The 15,156-nt window shown below is 43.6% G+C and overlaps 1 protein-coding gene across 8 annotated transcripts in view; it reads left to right on the forward strand.

Annotated features, from left to right (window-relative positions):
• LOC106576161 (DENN domain-containing protein 5B) overlaps window positions 1-15,156 on the forward strand; it is a 108,320-nt gene that overhangs the window by 85,255 nt on the left and 7,909 nt on the right. For 3 of the 8 annotated variants that reach the window (XM_082963869.1, XM_045699785.2, XM_014153118.3), the window contains 11 exons: window positions 664-895; window positions 2,368-2,518; window positions 4,388-4,481; window positions 7,093-7,224; window positions 8,943-9,095; window positions 9,549-9,630; window positions 11,509-11,590; window positions 11,771-11,899; window positions 11,994-12,115; window positions 12,834-12,979; window positions 13,770-13,811. In XM_082963869.1, the coding sequence (XP_082819995.1) occupies window positions 664-895; window positions 2,368-2,518; window positions 4,388-4,481; window positions 7,093-7,224; window positions 8,943-9,095; window positions 9,549-9,630; window positions 11,509-11,590; window positions 11,771-11,899; window positions 11,994-12,115; window positions 12,834-12,979; window positions 13,770-13,811 (1,365 nt within the window). The remainder of the gene's footprint in view (window positions 1-663; window positions 896-2,367; window positions 2,519-4,387; window positions 4,482-7,092; window positions 7,225-8,942; window positions 9,096-9,548; window positions 9,631-11,508; window positions 11,591-11,770; window positions 11,900-11,993; window positions 12,116-12,833; window positions 12,980-13,769; window positions 13,812-15,156) is intronic. The other 5 variants (XM_045699786.2, XM_082963872.1, XM_014153121.3 and 2 more) reach the window with 3 other exon arrangements.

A 15,156-nucleotide genomic window follows, 5' to 3' on the forward strand; every position in this document is an offset into this window, starting at 1 on the left:
TGGTATTGTGTGTCGATTGATGAGGGGGAAAAACGATTTAATCAATTTTAGATTAAGGCTGAACTACACAATGTGGAAATGTCAAACAGTCTGAATACTTTCTAAAGGCACTGTATTTTGTAACAAGATACTTTTGAGAGCTGTAATTTGATTGGTACTATGGTGTGATAAGTGTCTTCTAAACGTGCATGTGTATGGAAAACATTAACAATTTCACAGCATGCCTTTTAAGGAACTCCTCCCCGAAACAAGGCCAATAATAATACCCAGTGTGCTTTGCAGTTCATTTAGGTTCATTTTTACATTTACATGTTGGTCATTTAGAAGACACTCTTATCCAGGGGGACTTACAGTCAGTGCATTCAACTAAGGTAGATAAACAACATAACACAGTCATAGCAAGTAAATGTATTTATAAATACAAAATACATGTATTTTTTATGAAATACATTTCAAAAGACAAGTATTTTGTAGTTTATTTTGATACATTAATCTTTATGGTATTTGGTAATTTTATTTTGTAATAAAAAAAATTGGTATATCATTTTGTAATTACATTTGTATCTTTCCCTACCTACTAGTATTTGTCTTCATGTCTTTCCCTGCGAGTGCATGCATTTTAATGTATCTGTGTCTGTACTAACATATCTCCCCTCTCTCCAGGCATCCTTCCTGTCTGACCAGCCGGAGCCCTACCTGCCCTTCCTGTCCCACTTCATCGAGACCCAGATGTTTGCCACCTTCATCGACAACAAGATCATGTCCCAATGGGAGGAGAAGGAGCTGCTGCTCCGCGTGTTCGACGGACGCATCGATAAAGCTCGTCTGTACAACGTTAGAGCCCCAAGTCTGCGGTCCTCCAACTACCAGAGGTGCACCATCCTCAAGGAGTCAGGTGAGTCCGAAGAGAGTGATGAGTGGGGAAAGGGGCGGGTGGGTGGGAGTGGTGGGGGGGTGTGGGGGCGCGAGAGAGAGACTGAGAGGGACAGGTGGAATTGAAGGACAAGTCTATAGTCGTTTATATGAGTTTTTGGTAGTTAACAGAGAAATATGGGTAGAGGAGAGGGACTAATTGAAAGATTGGGCTTGAATGAGAATGTGCTCTCTGTGCTGTCTGTCTGATCAGCATGCTGTAGATGACTGCTGTCTGTCAGTCTGTCTGCCTGGCTGGCATACCAACGATGCTTTAAGAGGTCACACAGGACTCACTTTAAATCCATCTCTTTGCACATCCATCCTATTACTTTCCGTCTCATCATCATCTTCCCCCTCTTGACCTCTATTTAATGTGTTTATTAGAAACAGCAGACTTCTCTCCACTCAGCAGGTGCTCCCCTTTGCCTTTTCTGCCAATTTGTCTTTGTCTCAAAGAAAGCCTCACCTCACAAAGCTCATTCTTCTACGCTCTATTTCTTTCTTTCCTTCACGCTCTTTTTCTCTCTCTCTCTCTCTCTCACACACACACCACGCTTCCCCCAAAACACCCCTGCCTCCCCTACCCCACTGAGTCTGGCTTCCTCACTTCCTTTTGCCTACGCAGCAGCAATCCGAGACTTAACAAGGGCAAGCCAAATGAGTTCTAATTAAGCTTAAAAAAAGACCTGACCAGACACTCTCACAGACGACAATGAATTGTGTGTGTTGCGCGTGCGCACTACAGGTATACGAGAAGTCAATTCACAGGGTCCGACATTGGCAGATTTTAATGCTGTAAAAGCCTAATTGTTCAGAGAGAGCTCTTTCAGAGGTGGTGGCGTGTGCAGTTCCCCAATTACACACACAAAATAAACTATTTTATTCTGCTTAATGTCGCTCCGGTGCTCCTCTCTCTCCTGTCTGACAAACAGAGGACTGCGATTGGAAGATAAATTCAGAGGGTTTTGGTAGACAAAAAAAAGCTCATATCTGCCATGTAAAAAATGACCTCACCAACAGATGCGGTGTTTATCACCGCGAGCAGGGGTTAATTGACAGGTGCCTGTTGGTTCGGGTTGAGGTGTACTGCGTCTGTTCTCTCTACCTTGTGTTCGTTAAAGAAAGAAAGGAAATGGTTCGAGAATGAGGTAGGTTTGGAGAGCAAACAGAAAGACCGAAAGAGAGACCGAGAAAGACAGAGCAAGCAGTGAGATGAATTGAACAAACACAATGCTTTGATGTCCTGCTAAGCTTTGTGTAGAGGAGCACAAGAGTGGCAGCTTATTGGGGTGTGTGCGCGTGTGTGCGCGTGTGTGTGTGTGTGTCTCTTCATTCAAAGTGAACTCAAAGGTTTAGTTCTAGCATTGTAGTACATTTATTCTCAAGTAATTGGTTATACCAAAAGAAGGCAATACTCAAATCTCCCTCTCTTGATTTGATCTCCCTCTCCAGCCCAGGCCATCGAACAGCGGCTGCTGAAGATTGACCACACAGCCATCCACCCCCACCTCTTGGATATGAAGATTGGACAGGGCAAATATGAACAAGGCTTCTTCCCCAAGCTGCAGTCTGACGTGCTCTCAGTCGGACCCACCAATAACAAGTGAGTATATGATGCCATTACCGAAGAGCCAACCAAAGACGGGCATTGTTTCTGGGATTTTTTTTAAAATGTTTTGAACATAGAACGGCTATATGAACGTAATACAGTTAAAGTCGGAAGTTTACATACACCTTAGCCAAATGCATTTAAACTCAGTTTTTCACAATTCCTGACATTTAATCCAAGGAAAATTCCCTGCTTTAGGTCAGTTAGGATCACCACTTTATTCTAAGAATGTGAAATGTCAGAATAACAGTAGAGAATGATTTATTTCAGCTTTTAATTCTTTCATTACATTCCCAGTGGGTCTGAAGTTTACATACACTCAATTCATATTTGGTAGCATTGCCTTTAAATTGTTTAACTTGGGTCAAACGTTTTGGGTAGCCTTCCACAAGCTTCCTACAATAAGTTGGGTGAATTTTGGCCCATTCCTCCTGACAGAGCTGGGGTAACTGAGTCAGGTTTGTAGGCCTCCTTGCTCGCACGTGCTTTTTCAATTCTGCCCACAAATTTTCTATAGGATTGAGGTCAGGGCTTTGTGATGGCCACTCCAATACCTTGACTTTGTTGTCCTTAATCCATTTTGTCACCATTTCGGAAGTATGCTTGGAGTCATTGTCCATTTGGAAGACCCATTTGCGACCAAGCTTTAACTTCCTGATTGATGTCTTGAGATGTTGCTTCAATATATCCACATAATTTTCCTCCCTCTCGATGCCATCTATTTTGTGAAGTGCACCAGTCCTTCCTGCAGCAAAGCACCCCCAGAACATGATGCTGCCACCCCCGTGCTTCACGGTTGGGATGGTGTTCTTCGGCTTGCAAGCGTCCCCCTTTTTCCTCCAAGCATAACGATGGTCATTATGACCAAACAGTTCTATTTTTGTTTCATCAGACCAGAGGACATTTCTCCAAAAAGTACGATCTTGGTCCCCATGTGCAGTTGCAAACCATAGTCTGGCTTTTTTATGGCGGTTTTGGAGCAGTGGCTTCTTCCTTGCTGAGTGGTCTTTCAAGTTATGTCGAGATAGGACTCGTTTTACTGTGGATATAGATACTTTTGTACCCATTTCCTCTAGCATCTTCACAAGGTCCTTTGCTGTTATTCTGGGATTGATTTGCACTTTTCGCACCAAAGTACGTTCATCTCTAGGAGACAGAGCGTGTCTCCTTCCTGAGCGGTATGGCGGCTGCGTGGTCCCATGGTGTTTATACTTGCATACTATTGTTTGTACAGATGAATGTGGTACCTTCAGGCATTTGGAAATTGCTCCCAAGGATGAACCAGACTTGTGGAGGTATACCATTTTTTTCTGAGGTCTTGGCTGATTTCTTTTGATTTTTCCATGATGTCAGGCAAAGAGGCACTGAGTTTGAAGGTAGGCCTTGGTATACCTCCACAGGTACACCTCCAATTGACTCAAATTATATCAATTAGCCTATTGGAAGCTTTTAAGCCATGACATAATTTTCTGGAATTTTCCAAGCTGTTTCAAGGCACAGTCAACTTAGTGCATGTAAACTTCTGACCCACTGGAATTGTGATACAGGGAATTATAAGTGAAATAATCTGTTTGTAAACAATTGTTGAAAAAATTACTTGTGTCATGCACAAAGTAGACGTCCTAACCGACTTGCCAAATCTATAGTTTAACAGGAAATTTGTGGAGTTGTTGAAAAACATGTTTCAATGACTCCAACCTAAGTGTATGGTAACTTCCGACTTCAACTGTATATACGCTACAGTTGCGTTACGGTGATGTAGTCCAAGTTAACAAATGTTTATCCCTAATCTTCCATCTGTAATATGTAGGTGAGGAGAGTCTATATAAATGTTTATGCGGTTAACAGTGTTGTGTCTGTCAGCAGGTGGTCCAATCGTACCGCTACGGCTCAGCGCAGGAAAGACCGTCACAGACAACAAACAGAACACTTGACTCTAGATAACGACCTCAAAGAGGTACGGACACGACACAGACATCCCTCCCTCTTCATCCTCTCTCCTCCTCCTCTTCCTCTGGTTCCATAGCATGCCTTTATGTTCCTTCTTATTTGATTTATTTTGAGAGCTTGTTCTCCGCTTTCTTCCGTTTTCAAAGCCTGTCCGTCTTTGTCTTAACTGATGTCATGTTTGTTTCTGTAGCATGTTTTCTCTTTTACTACTTTTGTTTTCTTAGTTTCTTTCTATTATTTGAATGTCCTGTGCATTCATGTGCATGGTGCTTTTCCTTTCTTTTCTCGTTCCTGTCTTTTCTGTGGGTCCTGTGCGTTGGGGTTGGGCCGTACCACCTCTCAGCAGGTAGAGGGGTGTCTAGTCCTGCAGAACTCCATGGCGTTTTGGGAGTGGGACAAGGCGTCTCCCCCGCCTCTCAAACCACCAAAAAAGTCGGCCTCGGAGTGCTGCCTGGTACGTGGAGAAGTGATGGACCCTCCCACTAACCCCTTAACTTCTTGGGGCTATGTGGGACGCTAGCGTGCCACCCGTGGTGCACCCTATCAACAGCAGGTGCATTTCAAGAGCGGCAAATTTGAAACCAAATAAATGTCAAAATTCAAATTTTTCAAACATACAACTATCTTACACCCTTTGAAAGATAAACATCTCCTTAATCTAACCACGTTGTCCGATTTCAAAAAGGTTTTACGGCGAAAGCATAAAGTTAGATTATGTTAGGAGAGTACATTGACAATAGCTGTGTGTAATGTTTTGTCAATTCAAAGACGGGGTCACCAAAACCATAAAACCAGCTAAAATGATGCACTAACCTTTTACAATCTCCATCAGATGACACTCCTAGGACATTATGTTAGACAATGCATGCATTTTTAGTTCTATCAAGTTCATATTTATATCCAAAAACAGCGTTTTACTATGGCATTGATGTTGAGGAAATCGTTTCCCTCCAATAACCGGCAGTCAAGTCAGCACCACAAATTAAATAATTAAAATTAGAAAACATTGGTAAAATATTATATTGTCATTTAAAGAATTATAGATTTACATCTCTTGAACGCAATCAACTTGCCAGATTTAAAAATAACCTTACTGGGAAATCACACTTTGCAATAATCTGAGCACTGCGCCCAGAAAAATATGCTTTGCTATACAGACAAACGGCCATGTTGGAGAGATCTAAAATCGAAAATACTATATAAATAATCCATTACCTTTGATTCTCTTCATCAGATGTCACTTCCAGGAATCCCAGGTCCATAACGAATGTAGTTTTGTTCAAAAAAGCTCATCATTTATATCCAAAAAGCTCCGTGTTGTTAGCACATGATCTAAGCCAGCCGGACTTCTCGTCATGAACGAGGGGAAAAAATATATTTACGTTCGTTCAAACATGTCAAACGTTGTATAGCATAAATCATTAGTGCCTTTTTTAACCAGAACATGAATAATATTCAAGGTGGACGAATGCATTCTCTTTTATAACGTATTGGAACGAGGGTACCCAACATGAACTCGCGCGCCAGAGTCTAATCGGCCATCACCGTTCCATGGCTCTTGTTCAGTCAGATCTCACAGTAAAAGACTCAAAACACTTTGTAAAGGCTGGTGACATCTAGTGGAAGCAATAGGAAGTGCCAAAACATTAATCAACCCCTGTGTGTTTCAATGGCATAGGCTTAAAGGTCATTCAACACATCAGGTATCCACTTCCTGTCAGAAAATGTCTCAGGGTTTTGCCTGCCAAATGAGTTCTGTTATACTCACAGACACCATTCAAACAGTTTTAGAAACTTTAGGGTGTTTTCTATCCATTTATAATAAGTATATGCATATTCTAGTTACTGGGTAGGATTAGTAACCAGATTAAATCGGGTACGTTTTTTTATCCAGCCGTGAAAATACTGCCCCCTAGCCCCAACAGGTTAAAAACTACCCCAACCCCCAAGACGACCCCCACTCCACTTCTCCACTCCAGTCCAGCTTCACACATACACACAATCCCTGCTTGCTCACACACAGTGGCTCTGTTTGATAGATCACTCATGTGCCTATTACATTTAGTTAAAGTCAACAGCACTGAAGAGAGTGAGTCATGGCTCTGCAGAGGATCTTGTTTTCCCTCATCTCTCTCCTCCTCCCACCCTTTTACAGTTCTGTATCTACTGTATGATCTCTGTGGGGAGGAGAGAGATGAAGGAAGGAATTACTGAATCGTAACGGATACAAACTCTAAGACGGTAGAATCATTTCAGATTCAAGCCAATTTAAGTCAACTAGACTGAACTCACCAGAGTGTGTCACTGAAATGGGCATAGCGCCTCAAAACACTGTGGAGAAGTTACCAGAAAACAGAACATTTTATTTTCACTTTGTCTTGTTTTCTCTACAAGCACATAACCCCTCACCACAACCCAATGTTTGTTAAAAGGTATTCAAGACTGTACAAAACCTCAGTCCTCTCTCTGATCAATGTCTACCCTCACTTCTACCCTTACACAACCTCTTAAAGTTTCACCCAACTGGGAAATGTCCCTCCATCCACCTGTAATGGTTAATATTGGGTGTAGAGTTTTATAGACAGAACTGACTGTTGCTCTGTGTCTGTCTGCATCAGAAGTACATGCAAGAGGCTCGGAGCCTGGGGAAGAACCTCCGTCAGCCCAAGCTGTCTGACCTCTCACCTGCCGTCATCGCTCAGACCAACTGGAAGTTTGTAGAGGGACTACTCAAGGAGTGTCGCATGAAGGTGAGTCTGTACAGGTGAAATATATTGTGGTTGCAGTTGCTGTGTGTCTCCAATGTACAGTACCAGTCAAAAGTTTGGACACACCGACTCATTCAAGGTTTTTTTCTTAATTTTTTATTTTTTCTACATTGTAGAACAATAGTGAAGACATCAAAACTATGAAATAACACATATGGAATCATGTAGTAACCAAAAAAGCTAATCAAAATAGATTTTAGATTCTTCAAAGTAGCCACCCTTTGCCTTGACAGCTTTGCACACTCTTGGCATTCTCTCAACCAGCTTCACCTGGTATGCTTTTCCAACAGTCTTGAAGGAGTTCCCACATATGCTGAGCACTTCTTGGCTGCTTTTCCTTCACTCTGCGCTCCAACTCATCCCAAACCATCTCAATTGGGTTGAGGTCGGGGGATTGTGGAGGCCAAGTCATCTGATGCAGCACTCAATCACTCTCCTTATTGGTCCAATAGCCCTTACATAGCCTGGAGGTGTGTTGGGTCATTGTCCTGTTGAAAACAAATGATAGTCCCACTAAGTGCAAACCAGATGGGATGGCATATCGCTGCAGAATGCTGTGGTAACCATGCTGGTTAAGTGTGCCTTGAATTCTAAATAAATCACTGACAGTGTCACCAGCAAAGCACCATCACACTTCCTCCTCCATGCTTCACGGTGGGAACTACACATGCGGAGATCATCAGTTCACCTACTCTGCGTCTCATAAAGACACAGCGGTTGGAACCAAAAATCTAAAATTTGGACTCATCAGAACAAAGGACCGATTTCCACCGGTCTAATGTCCATTGCTCGTGTTTCTTGGCCCAAGCAAGTCAATTCTTATTATTGGTGTCCTTTAGTAGTGGTTTCTTTGCAGCAATTTGACCATGAAGGACTGATTTCACACAGTCTCCTCTGAACAGTTGATGTTGATTTTGTCTGTTACTTGGACTCTGAAGCATTTATTTGGGCTGCAATTTCTGAGGCTGGTAACTCAAATGAACTTATCCTCTGCAGCAGCGGTAACTCTGGGTCTTCCTCTCCTGTGGCGGTCCTCATGAGAGCCAATTTCATCATAGCGCTTGATGGTTTTTGTGGCTGCGCTTGAAGAAATGTTCCGGATTGACTGACATTCATGTCTTAAAGTAATGATGGACTGTCGTTTCTCTTTGCTTATTTGAGCAGTTCTTGCCATAATATGGTATTTTGCCAAATAGGGCTATCTTCTGTATACCACCCCTACCTTGTCACAACACAACTGATTGGCTCAAACGTATTAAGAAGAAAAGAAACGTTTAACAAGGCACACCTGTTAATTGAAATGCATTCCAGGTGACTACCTCATGAAGCTGGTTGAGAGAATGCCAAGAGTGTGCAAAGCTGTCATCAAGGCAAAGGGTGGCTACTTTGAAGAATTTCAAATATAAAATATATTTGGATTTAACACTTTTTTTGGTTACTACATGATTCCATATGTGTTATTTCATGGTTTTGATGTCTTCACTATTATTATACAATGTAGAAAATAGCCAAAATAAAGAAAAAACGTGGAATCAGTAGGTGTGTTCAAACTTTTGACTGGTACTGTATATCGGTGCAATTTTGTGTTTTAATGTATTCATGTTATGAGGGGATTTGGTCCTGTCTACAAACCAGTTGTTTGTATCCTATGTGTAGGGGTCATGTTGTGTTGACCATGTTTATGTGTCTCCTGTCTCCAGACTAAGCGTATGTTGGTGGAGAAGATGGGCAGGGAGGCAGTGGAGCTGGGTCATGGGGAGGCCAACATCACAGGTCTGGAGGAGAACACTCTCATCGCCTCCCTCTGTGACCTGCTGGAGAGGATCTGGAGCCACGGCCTGCAGGTCAAACAGGTCTGTAGACACACACACACACACATGTGCAGACACACACACGTGCATATACACACACATGCACTGAACAGAAACACACATACATGCTCTCTCTCTCTCTCTCTCTCTCTCTCTCTCTCTCTCTCTCTCTCTCTCTCTCTCTCTCTCTCTCTCTCGTTAATCAAGTTTTATTGTAATGAAAACATTGCATTTACAATATAAACCCACTCTCATGCTCAGTGCTCTACTTGGAATAACCTGCTATAGGTCAGAGAGGTCAGTCTACCAACACTTTTGTTAATCAGGTGTTATAGTCATAACCATATGACCCTATTTCATTAGGCTTATTGACTGGTAATCCTCGATCTATAGTCTAGCAGTATTAGTGAATGTATTAGCTATTGTATTAGGGAGTGTATTGGCTATTAACAGTGTGTGGGTTGACCTCTAACCTCTGGACTGTGACCTCTGTAGGGGAAGTCAGCTCTGTGGTCCCACCTGCTGCACTACCAGGCCAGAGAGGAGAAACTGGAGCAGCAGCAGGCAGAGTCACCAGGTAAGCACACACACACACACACACACACACACACACACACAGACATATATATATATCACACACATAGTAAGGGGGAAAAAGTATTTGGTCCCCTGCTGATTTTGTACGTTTGCCCACTGACAAAGAAATGATCAGTCTATAATTTTAATGGTAGGTTTATTTGAACAGTGAGAGACAGAATAACAACAAAAAAATCCAAAAAAACGCATGTCAAAAATGTTATAAATTGATTTGCATTTTAATGAGGGAAATAAGTATTTGACCCCTCTGCAAAACATGACTTAGTACTTGGTGGCAAAACCCTTGTTGGCAATCACAGAGGTCAGACGTTTCTTGTAGTTGGCCACCAGGTCTGCACACATCTCAGGAGGGATTTTGTCCCACTCCTCTTTGCAGATCTTCTCCAAGTCATTAAGGTTTCGAGGCTGACGTTTGGCAACTCAAACCTTCAGCTCCCTCCACAGATGTTCTATGGGATTAAGGTCTGGAGACTGGCTAGGCCACTCCAGGACCTTAATGTGCTTCTTCTTGAGCCACTCCTTTTGTTGACTTGGCCGTGTGTTTTGGGTCATTGTCATGCTGGAATACCCATCCACGACCCATTTTCAATGCCCTGGCTGAGGGAAGGAGGTTCTCACCCAGATTTGACGGTACATGGCCCCGTCCATTGTCCCTTTGATGCGGTGAAATTGTCCTGTCCCCTTAGCAGAAAAACACCCCCAAAGCATAATGTTTCCACCTCCATGTTTGACGGTGGGGATGGTATTCTTGGGGTCATAGGCAGCATTCCTCCTCCTCCAAACACGGCGAGTTGAGTTGATGCCAAAGAGCTCCATTTTGGTCTCCTCTGACCACAACACTTTCACCCAGTTGTCCTCTGAATCATTCAGACGTGCATTGGCAAACTTCAGACGGGTATGTATATGGGCTTTCTTGAGCAGGGGGACCTTGGGTGCGCTGCAGGATTTCAGTCCTTCACAGGACCAATTGTTTTCTTGGTGACTATGGTCCCAGCTGCCTTGAGATCATTGACAAGATCCTCCCGTGTAGTTCTGGGCTGATTCCTCACCGTTCTCATGATCATTGCAACTCCACGAGGTGAGATCTTGCTTGGAGCCCCAGGCCGAGGGAGATTGACAGTTCTTTTGTGTTTCTTCCATTTGCGAATAATCGCACCAACTGTTGTCACCTTCTCACCAAGCTGCTTGGCGATGGTCTTGTCCCTGATATCCTTGGAGAGCTCTTTGGTCTTGGCCATGGTGGAGAGTTTGGAATCTGATTGATTGATTGCTTCTGTGGACAGGTGTCTTTTATACAGGTAACAAACTGAGATTAGGAGCACTCCCTTTAAGAGTGTGCTCCTAATCTCAGCTTGTTGCCTGTATAAAAGACACCTGGGAGCCAGAAATCTTTCTGATTGAGAGGGGGTTAAATACTTATTTCCCTCATTAAAATGCAAATCAATTTATAACATTTTTGACATGCGTTTTTCTGGATTTTTTTGTTTGTTATTCTGTCTCTCACTGTTCAAATAAACCTACCATTAAAATTATAGACTGATCATTTCTTTGTCAGTGGGCAAACGTACAAAATCAGCAGGGGATCAAATACTTTTTTCCCCTCACTGTATATACACACACACACCTTACATGGTCCATTTAATTTACAACATTGACATAAAACATTGACATGTGCCTCCTACCCTCAATCCATTCAGTCACACACTATCCATAGCCAATGATCCCATGAAATACTCCATTTGAAATTCAACTCCTGTGTTAAAATGAATCTACGGACCTTTCACACTCCAGTGGCATCTGATTTCAATGGGAGCGCTGCCAAAGCTGAGATGTGTGTGCTGCTTTCTCCCTCCCACAGTGTCAAACGGTCCAGAGAGACGAAAGTCTGAGTCGTCAATAGGGATGCCATCGCTGCGAGCGTCCGTCATACAGGATATGAGGTATGAATTCCCCACCACTGAACCTGTACATTACGATGTTACATAGTTAGATGGTATTATCTCACAACTTTATCCATGTAAGTCAACAATTTGTTTTGTTATATGCTGTTATTTCTTTTTTATTCTTACCACCTCACCTTCTCTCACACATCCCCACTCCTCCCTCCTTCCCTTTCTCAGGCACATCCAGAGTATGGGGGAGATAAAGACGGATGTGGGCAGAGCGAGGGCCTGGATCCGTCTTTCTCTGGAGAAGAAGCTGCTCTCACAACACCTCAAACAGTTGCTGTCCCGCCAAGCCTTAACCAAGTATGCACGCACACATAAACACACAATATTATTCACATCGGCAGTGTCTAGGCCATGGTTAATGTGTATTATGCGTGTGCTGTGTGGTTTCCAGGAAGTTGTATAAGCGCTACGCCTTCCTGCGCTGTGAGGAGGAGAAGGAGCAGTTCCTGTTTCACCTGCTCTCCCTCAACACTGTCGACTACTTCTGTTTCACCAGTGTCTTCACCACCATCAGTGAGTAGGACTTCAACATAACCACAATTCAACCTCAATATGACCATAATATAACCACTAATTTACCACAACCTATACAGAACAGTCACACCAACAAGACGGTTGGCTAATTCTACTTCACCGGGGCCATTACCTCGATCAGTCCGCACACTAGCTAAAACAACTTAACTACAAGTCAACCACTTTAACTTACCACAAGTAAACAACAGCAAACCTTTCCACTCAGCCACTGGGGAGAGGATGGACGGTAGGCTTTGGAGAGTCCTAATTGGTGTGCTTGCCTTGGCCGATCACTGTTTTCCATGGAGGTTCATGTTAATGTAGATTTATAGGACTTTAACTTGGACCAATGGCAGAGACGGTATTAACCTGAGTAAAGCATGAGGCTATGTACATGTAATCAAAGATTGAGAGCAGGATTACATTATTCACATAGCAGTTTGCACTGATCAGCACCATAAAAAAAATGTCTCTCTAACACGCATACACACATCATCAATAGCCCTGGGTTTGCTTTCTCTGGAACCCTTGCCTGCCGTTAGAGAAACTGGGATCATTTGTTATAGTAAAATTCATAAAATAATTATTACTCTAAAGCAGTGCAATCCACTGAAATGTCCCTGATTTAGTTTGCCCTAGTTATATTTTTACTATAAAAATATGAATACATTTATTCTGTGTTGGACTGAAATACTTATATATTTTTTTGTCCCTGCAGTGATCCCGTACCGCGCTGTCATCATCCCCATCAAGAAGCTGAGCAACGCCATGACGACCTCCAACCCGTGGGTGTGTGTGTCGGGTGAGCTGGGCGACTCGGGCGTCAGGCAGATCACCAAGAACGTCCTGGAGATGACCTTCGATGTGAGTCTGAACTATGACCCTACAGCCAGGGCCCCCACGCCTCCTGTCATGTCTCTGTGACGTTCTGCAGCAAGATTATATCAGCATTGATTGATGGTTTTGCTGAGAACGTCACGAAGTCATTGTTCGGTGCCCACTGGGGTGAAGTGGACGACTGTTCCCTTTTTGTGGCATGATCTCGCATGGTCTCATAAGGCGGAAGACTGACTAACTCACTCTCTACCATTCCATACTTACTACTAATCTCATTCACTCGTTCATTTATCCATTCATTCATCTTTGCGTGACTGTTTGCTCTGGTACCTTCCTCTCAGAGCCAGGGTTGATGAGTTAGAAGTTGGGGTCATGTAGCTGATTCCACTTGGTAGATATTGGAAGTGTGCTTGAATAGAGGTTAACTCTGTGAGATGCTGCCGGGCACAATGAGCGGATGGACCCAGACTTCTCGTTTTTTTCCCTCTTTCCTACTTCCTTCCTCACAGGAAGTGCATGTCTCTACCTACTGAGCCTTTTTATAGTCTACTTTTCTGAGTGGTGCCGTGTTCACTAGTGTTGGGTGGTAGCTCTTTGTGGCTTTGTGAGCAGTTTGTGTGATGGCTAACTATTCAGTATAGCTTTGTAGAGCATCTCTCTAGAGGAGCTTTGCTACAGTGGTGGTGGTTTGGGTACACACCTGGTTCGTAGCCTGGTGAAGGGTAGTCTACTAGAAACCAGCAACCCAAGTCCATCTTCTCCCACTCATGCTGTCCATCGTCCATCATGTCCTAACACGTGTCTTCATCTCCCCCAGTCTGCTTTCAGGCCACACACTCACATCGACGCCATGTTCAAGGTTAGAAATGCCATCTCCCTATCTCTCCCTCCCTCCCTCCCCCTCTCCACCGGACCCAGTCGGATCATCCCAGACCCAATGTTCACTGTGTACCATAGACTCCAGGGTCGTATTCATTCGGAACCAAACGGAAGAAAACTGACTGAAACAGGGGAGGGTCTACCTGAAGTTGTCCAATAACAAACACTCCTTTTTCTGTTATCCGTTGCAAAACATTTTTGCTACGGTGTGGCCTAATGAATACGACCCAGCTCTCTCTGGGTTGAGAGCTTCATCAACGATGGGTTGGTCTGGGTACTGTCTGTTGGTTATAGTGTATTAATGGTGTTCTAGATTTATGAAGAGGTATGTGTTTGTCCTTGAATGCCACTTAGTGTAGTTCAGCATTACATTGACATTTCCTTGACATGATGCTGATCTTATGCATATCAAATCAAAGTTTGTCACGTGCACCGAATACAACAGGTGTAGACCTTACACTGAAATGCTTACTTACAGGCTCTAACCAATAGTGCAAAAAAGGTATTTGGTGAACAATGGGTAAGTAAAGAAATAAAAACAACAGTGAAAAACAGTAGCGAGGCTATATACAGTAGCGAGGCTATAGAAGTAGTGAGGCTACATACAGACACCGGTTAGTCAGGCTGATTGAGGTAGTATGTACATGTAGATATGGTTAAAGTGACTATGCATATATGATGAACAGAGAGTAGCAGTAGCGTAAAAGAGGGGTTGGCGGGTGGTGGGTGGCGGGACACAATTCAGATAGTCCGGTTAGCCAATGTGCGGGAGCACTGGTTTGGTCGGCCAATTGAGGTAGTATGTACATATGCACATGAATGTATAGTTAAAGTGACTGTGCATATATGATAAACAGAGAGTAGCAGCAGCGTGAAAGAGGGGTTGGGGGGGGGGGGGGGGGCACACAATGCAAATAATCCGGGTAGCCATTTGATTACCTGTTCAGGAGTCTTATGGCTTGGGGGTAAAAACTGTTGAGAAGCCTTTTTGTCCTAGACTTGGCACTCCGGTACCGCTTGCCATGCAGTAGTAGAGAGAACAGTCTATGACTGGGGTGGCTGGGGTCTTTGACAGTTTTTAGGGCCTTCCTCTGACACCGCCTGGTGTAGAGGTCCTGGATGGCAGGCAGCTTAGCCCCAGTGATGTACTGGGCCGTACGCACTACCCTCTGTAGTGCCTTGCGGTTGGAGGCCGAGCAATTGCTGTACCAGGCAGTGATGCAACCGGTCAGGATGCTCTCGATGTTGCAGCTGTAGAACCTTTTGAGGATCTCAGGACCCAGGAATCCTCAGGACCAATGCCAAATCTCACTCAATGCACCAAG

This window comes from Salmo salar, chromosome 17 (assembly GCF_965601325.2).
Source record: "Salmo salar chromosome 17, fSalSal1, whole genome shotgun sequence".
Taxonomy (NCBI): domain Eukaryota; kingdom Metazoa; phylum Chordata; class Actinopteri; order Salmoniformes; family Salmonidae; genus Salmo; species Salmo salar.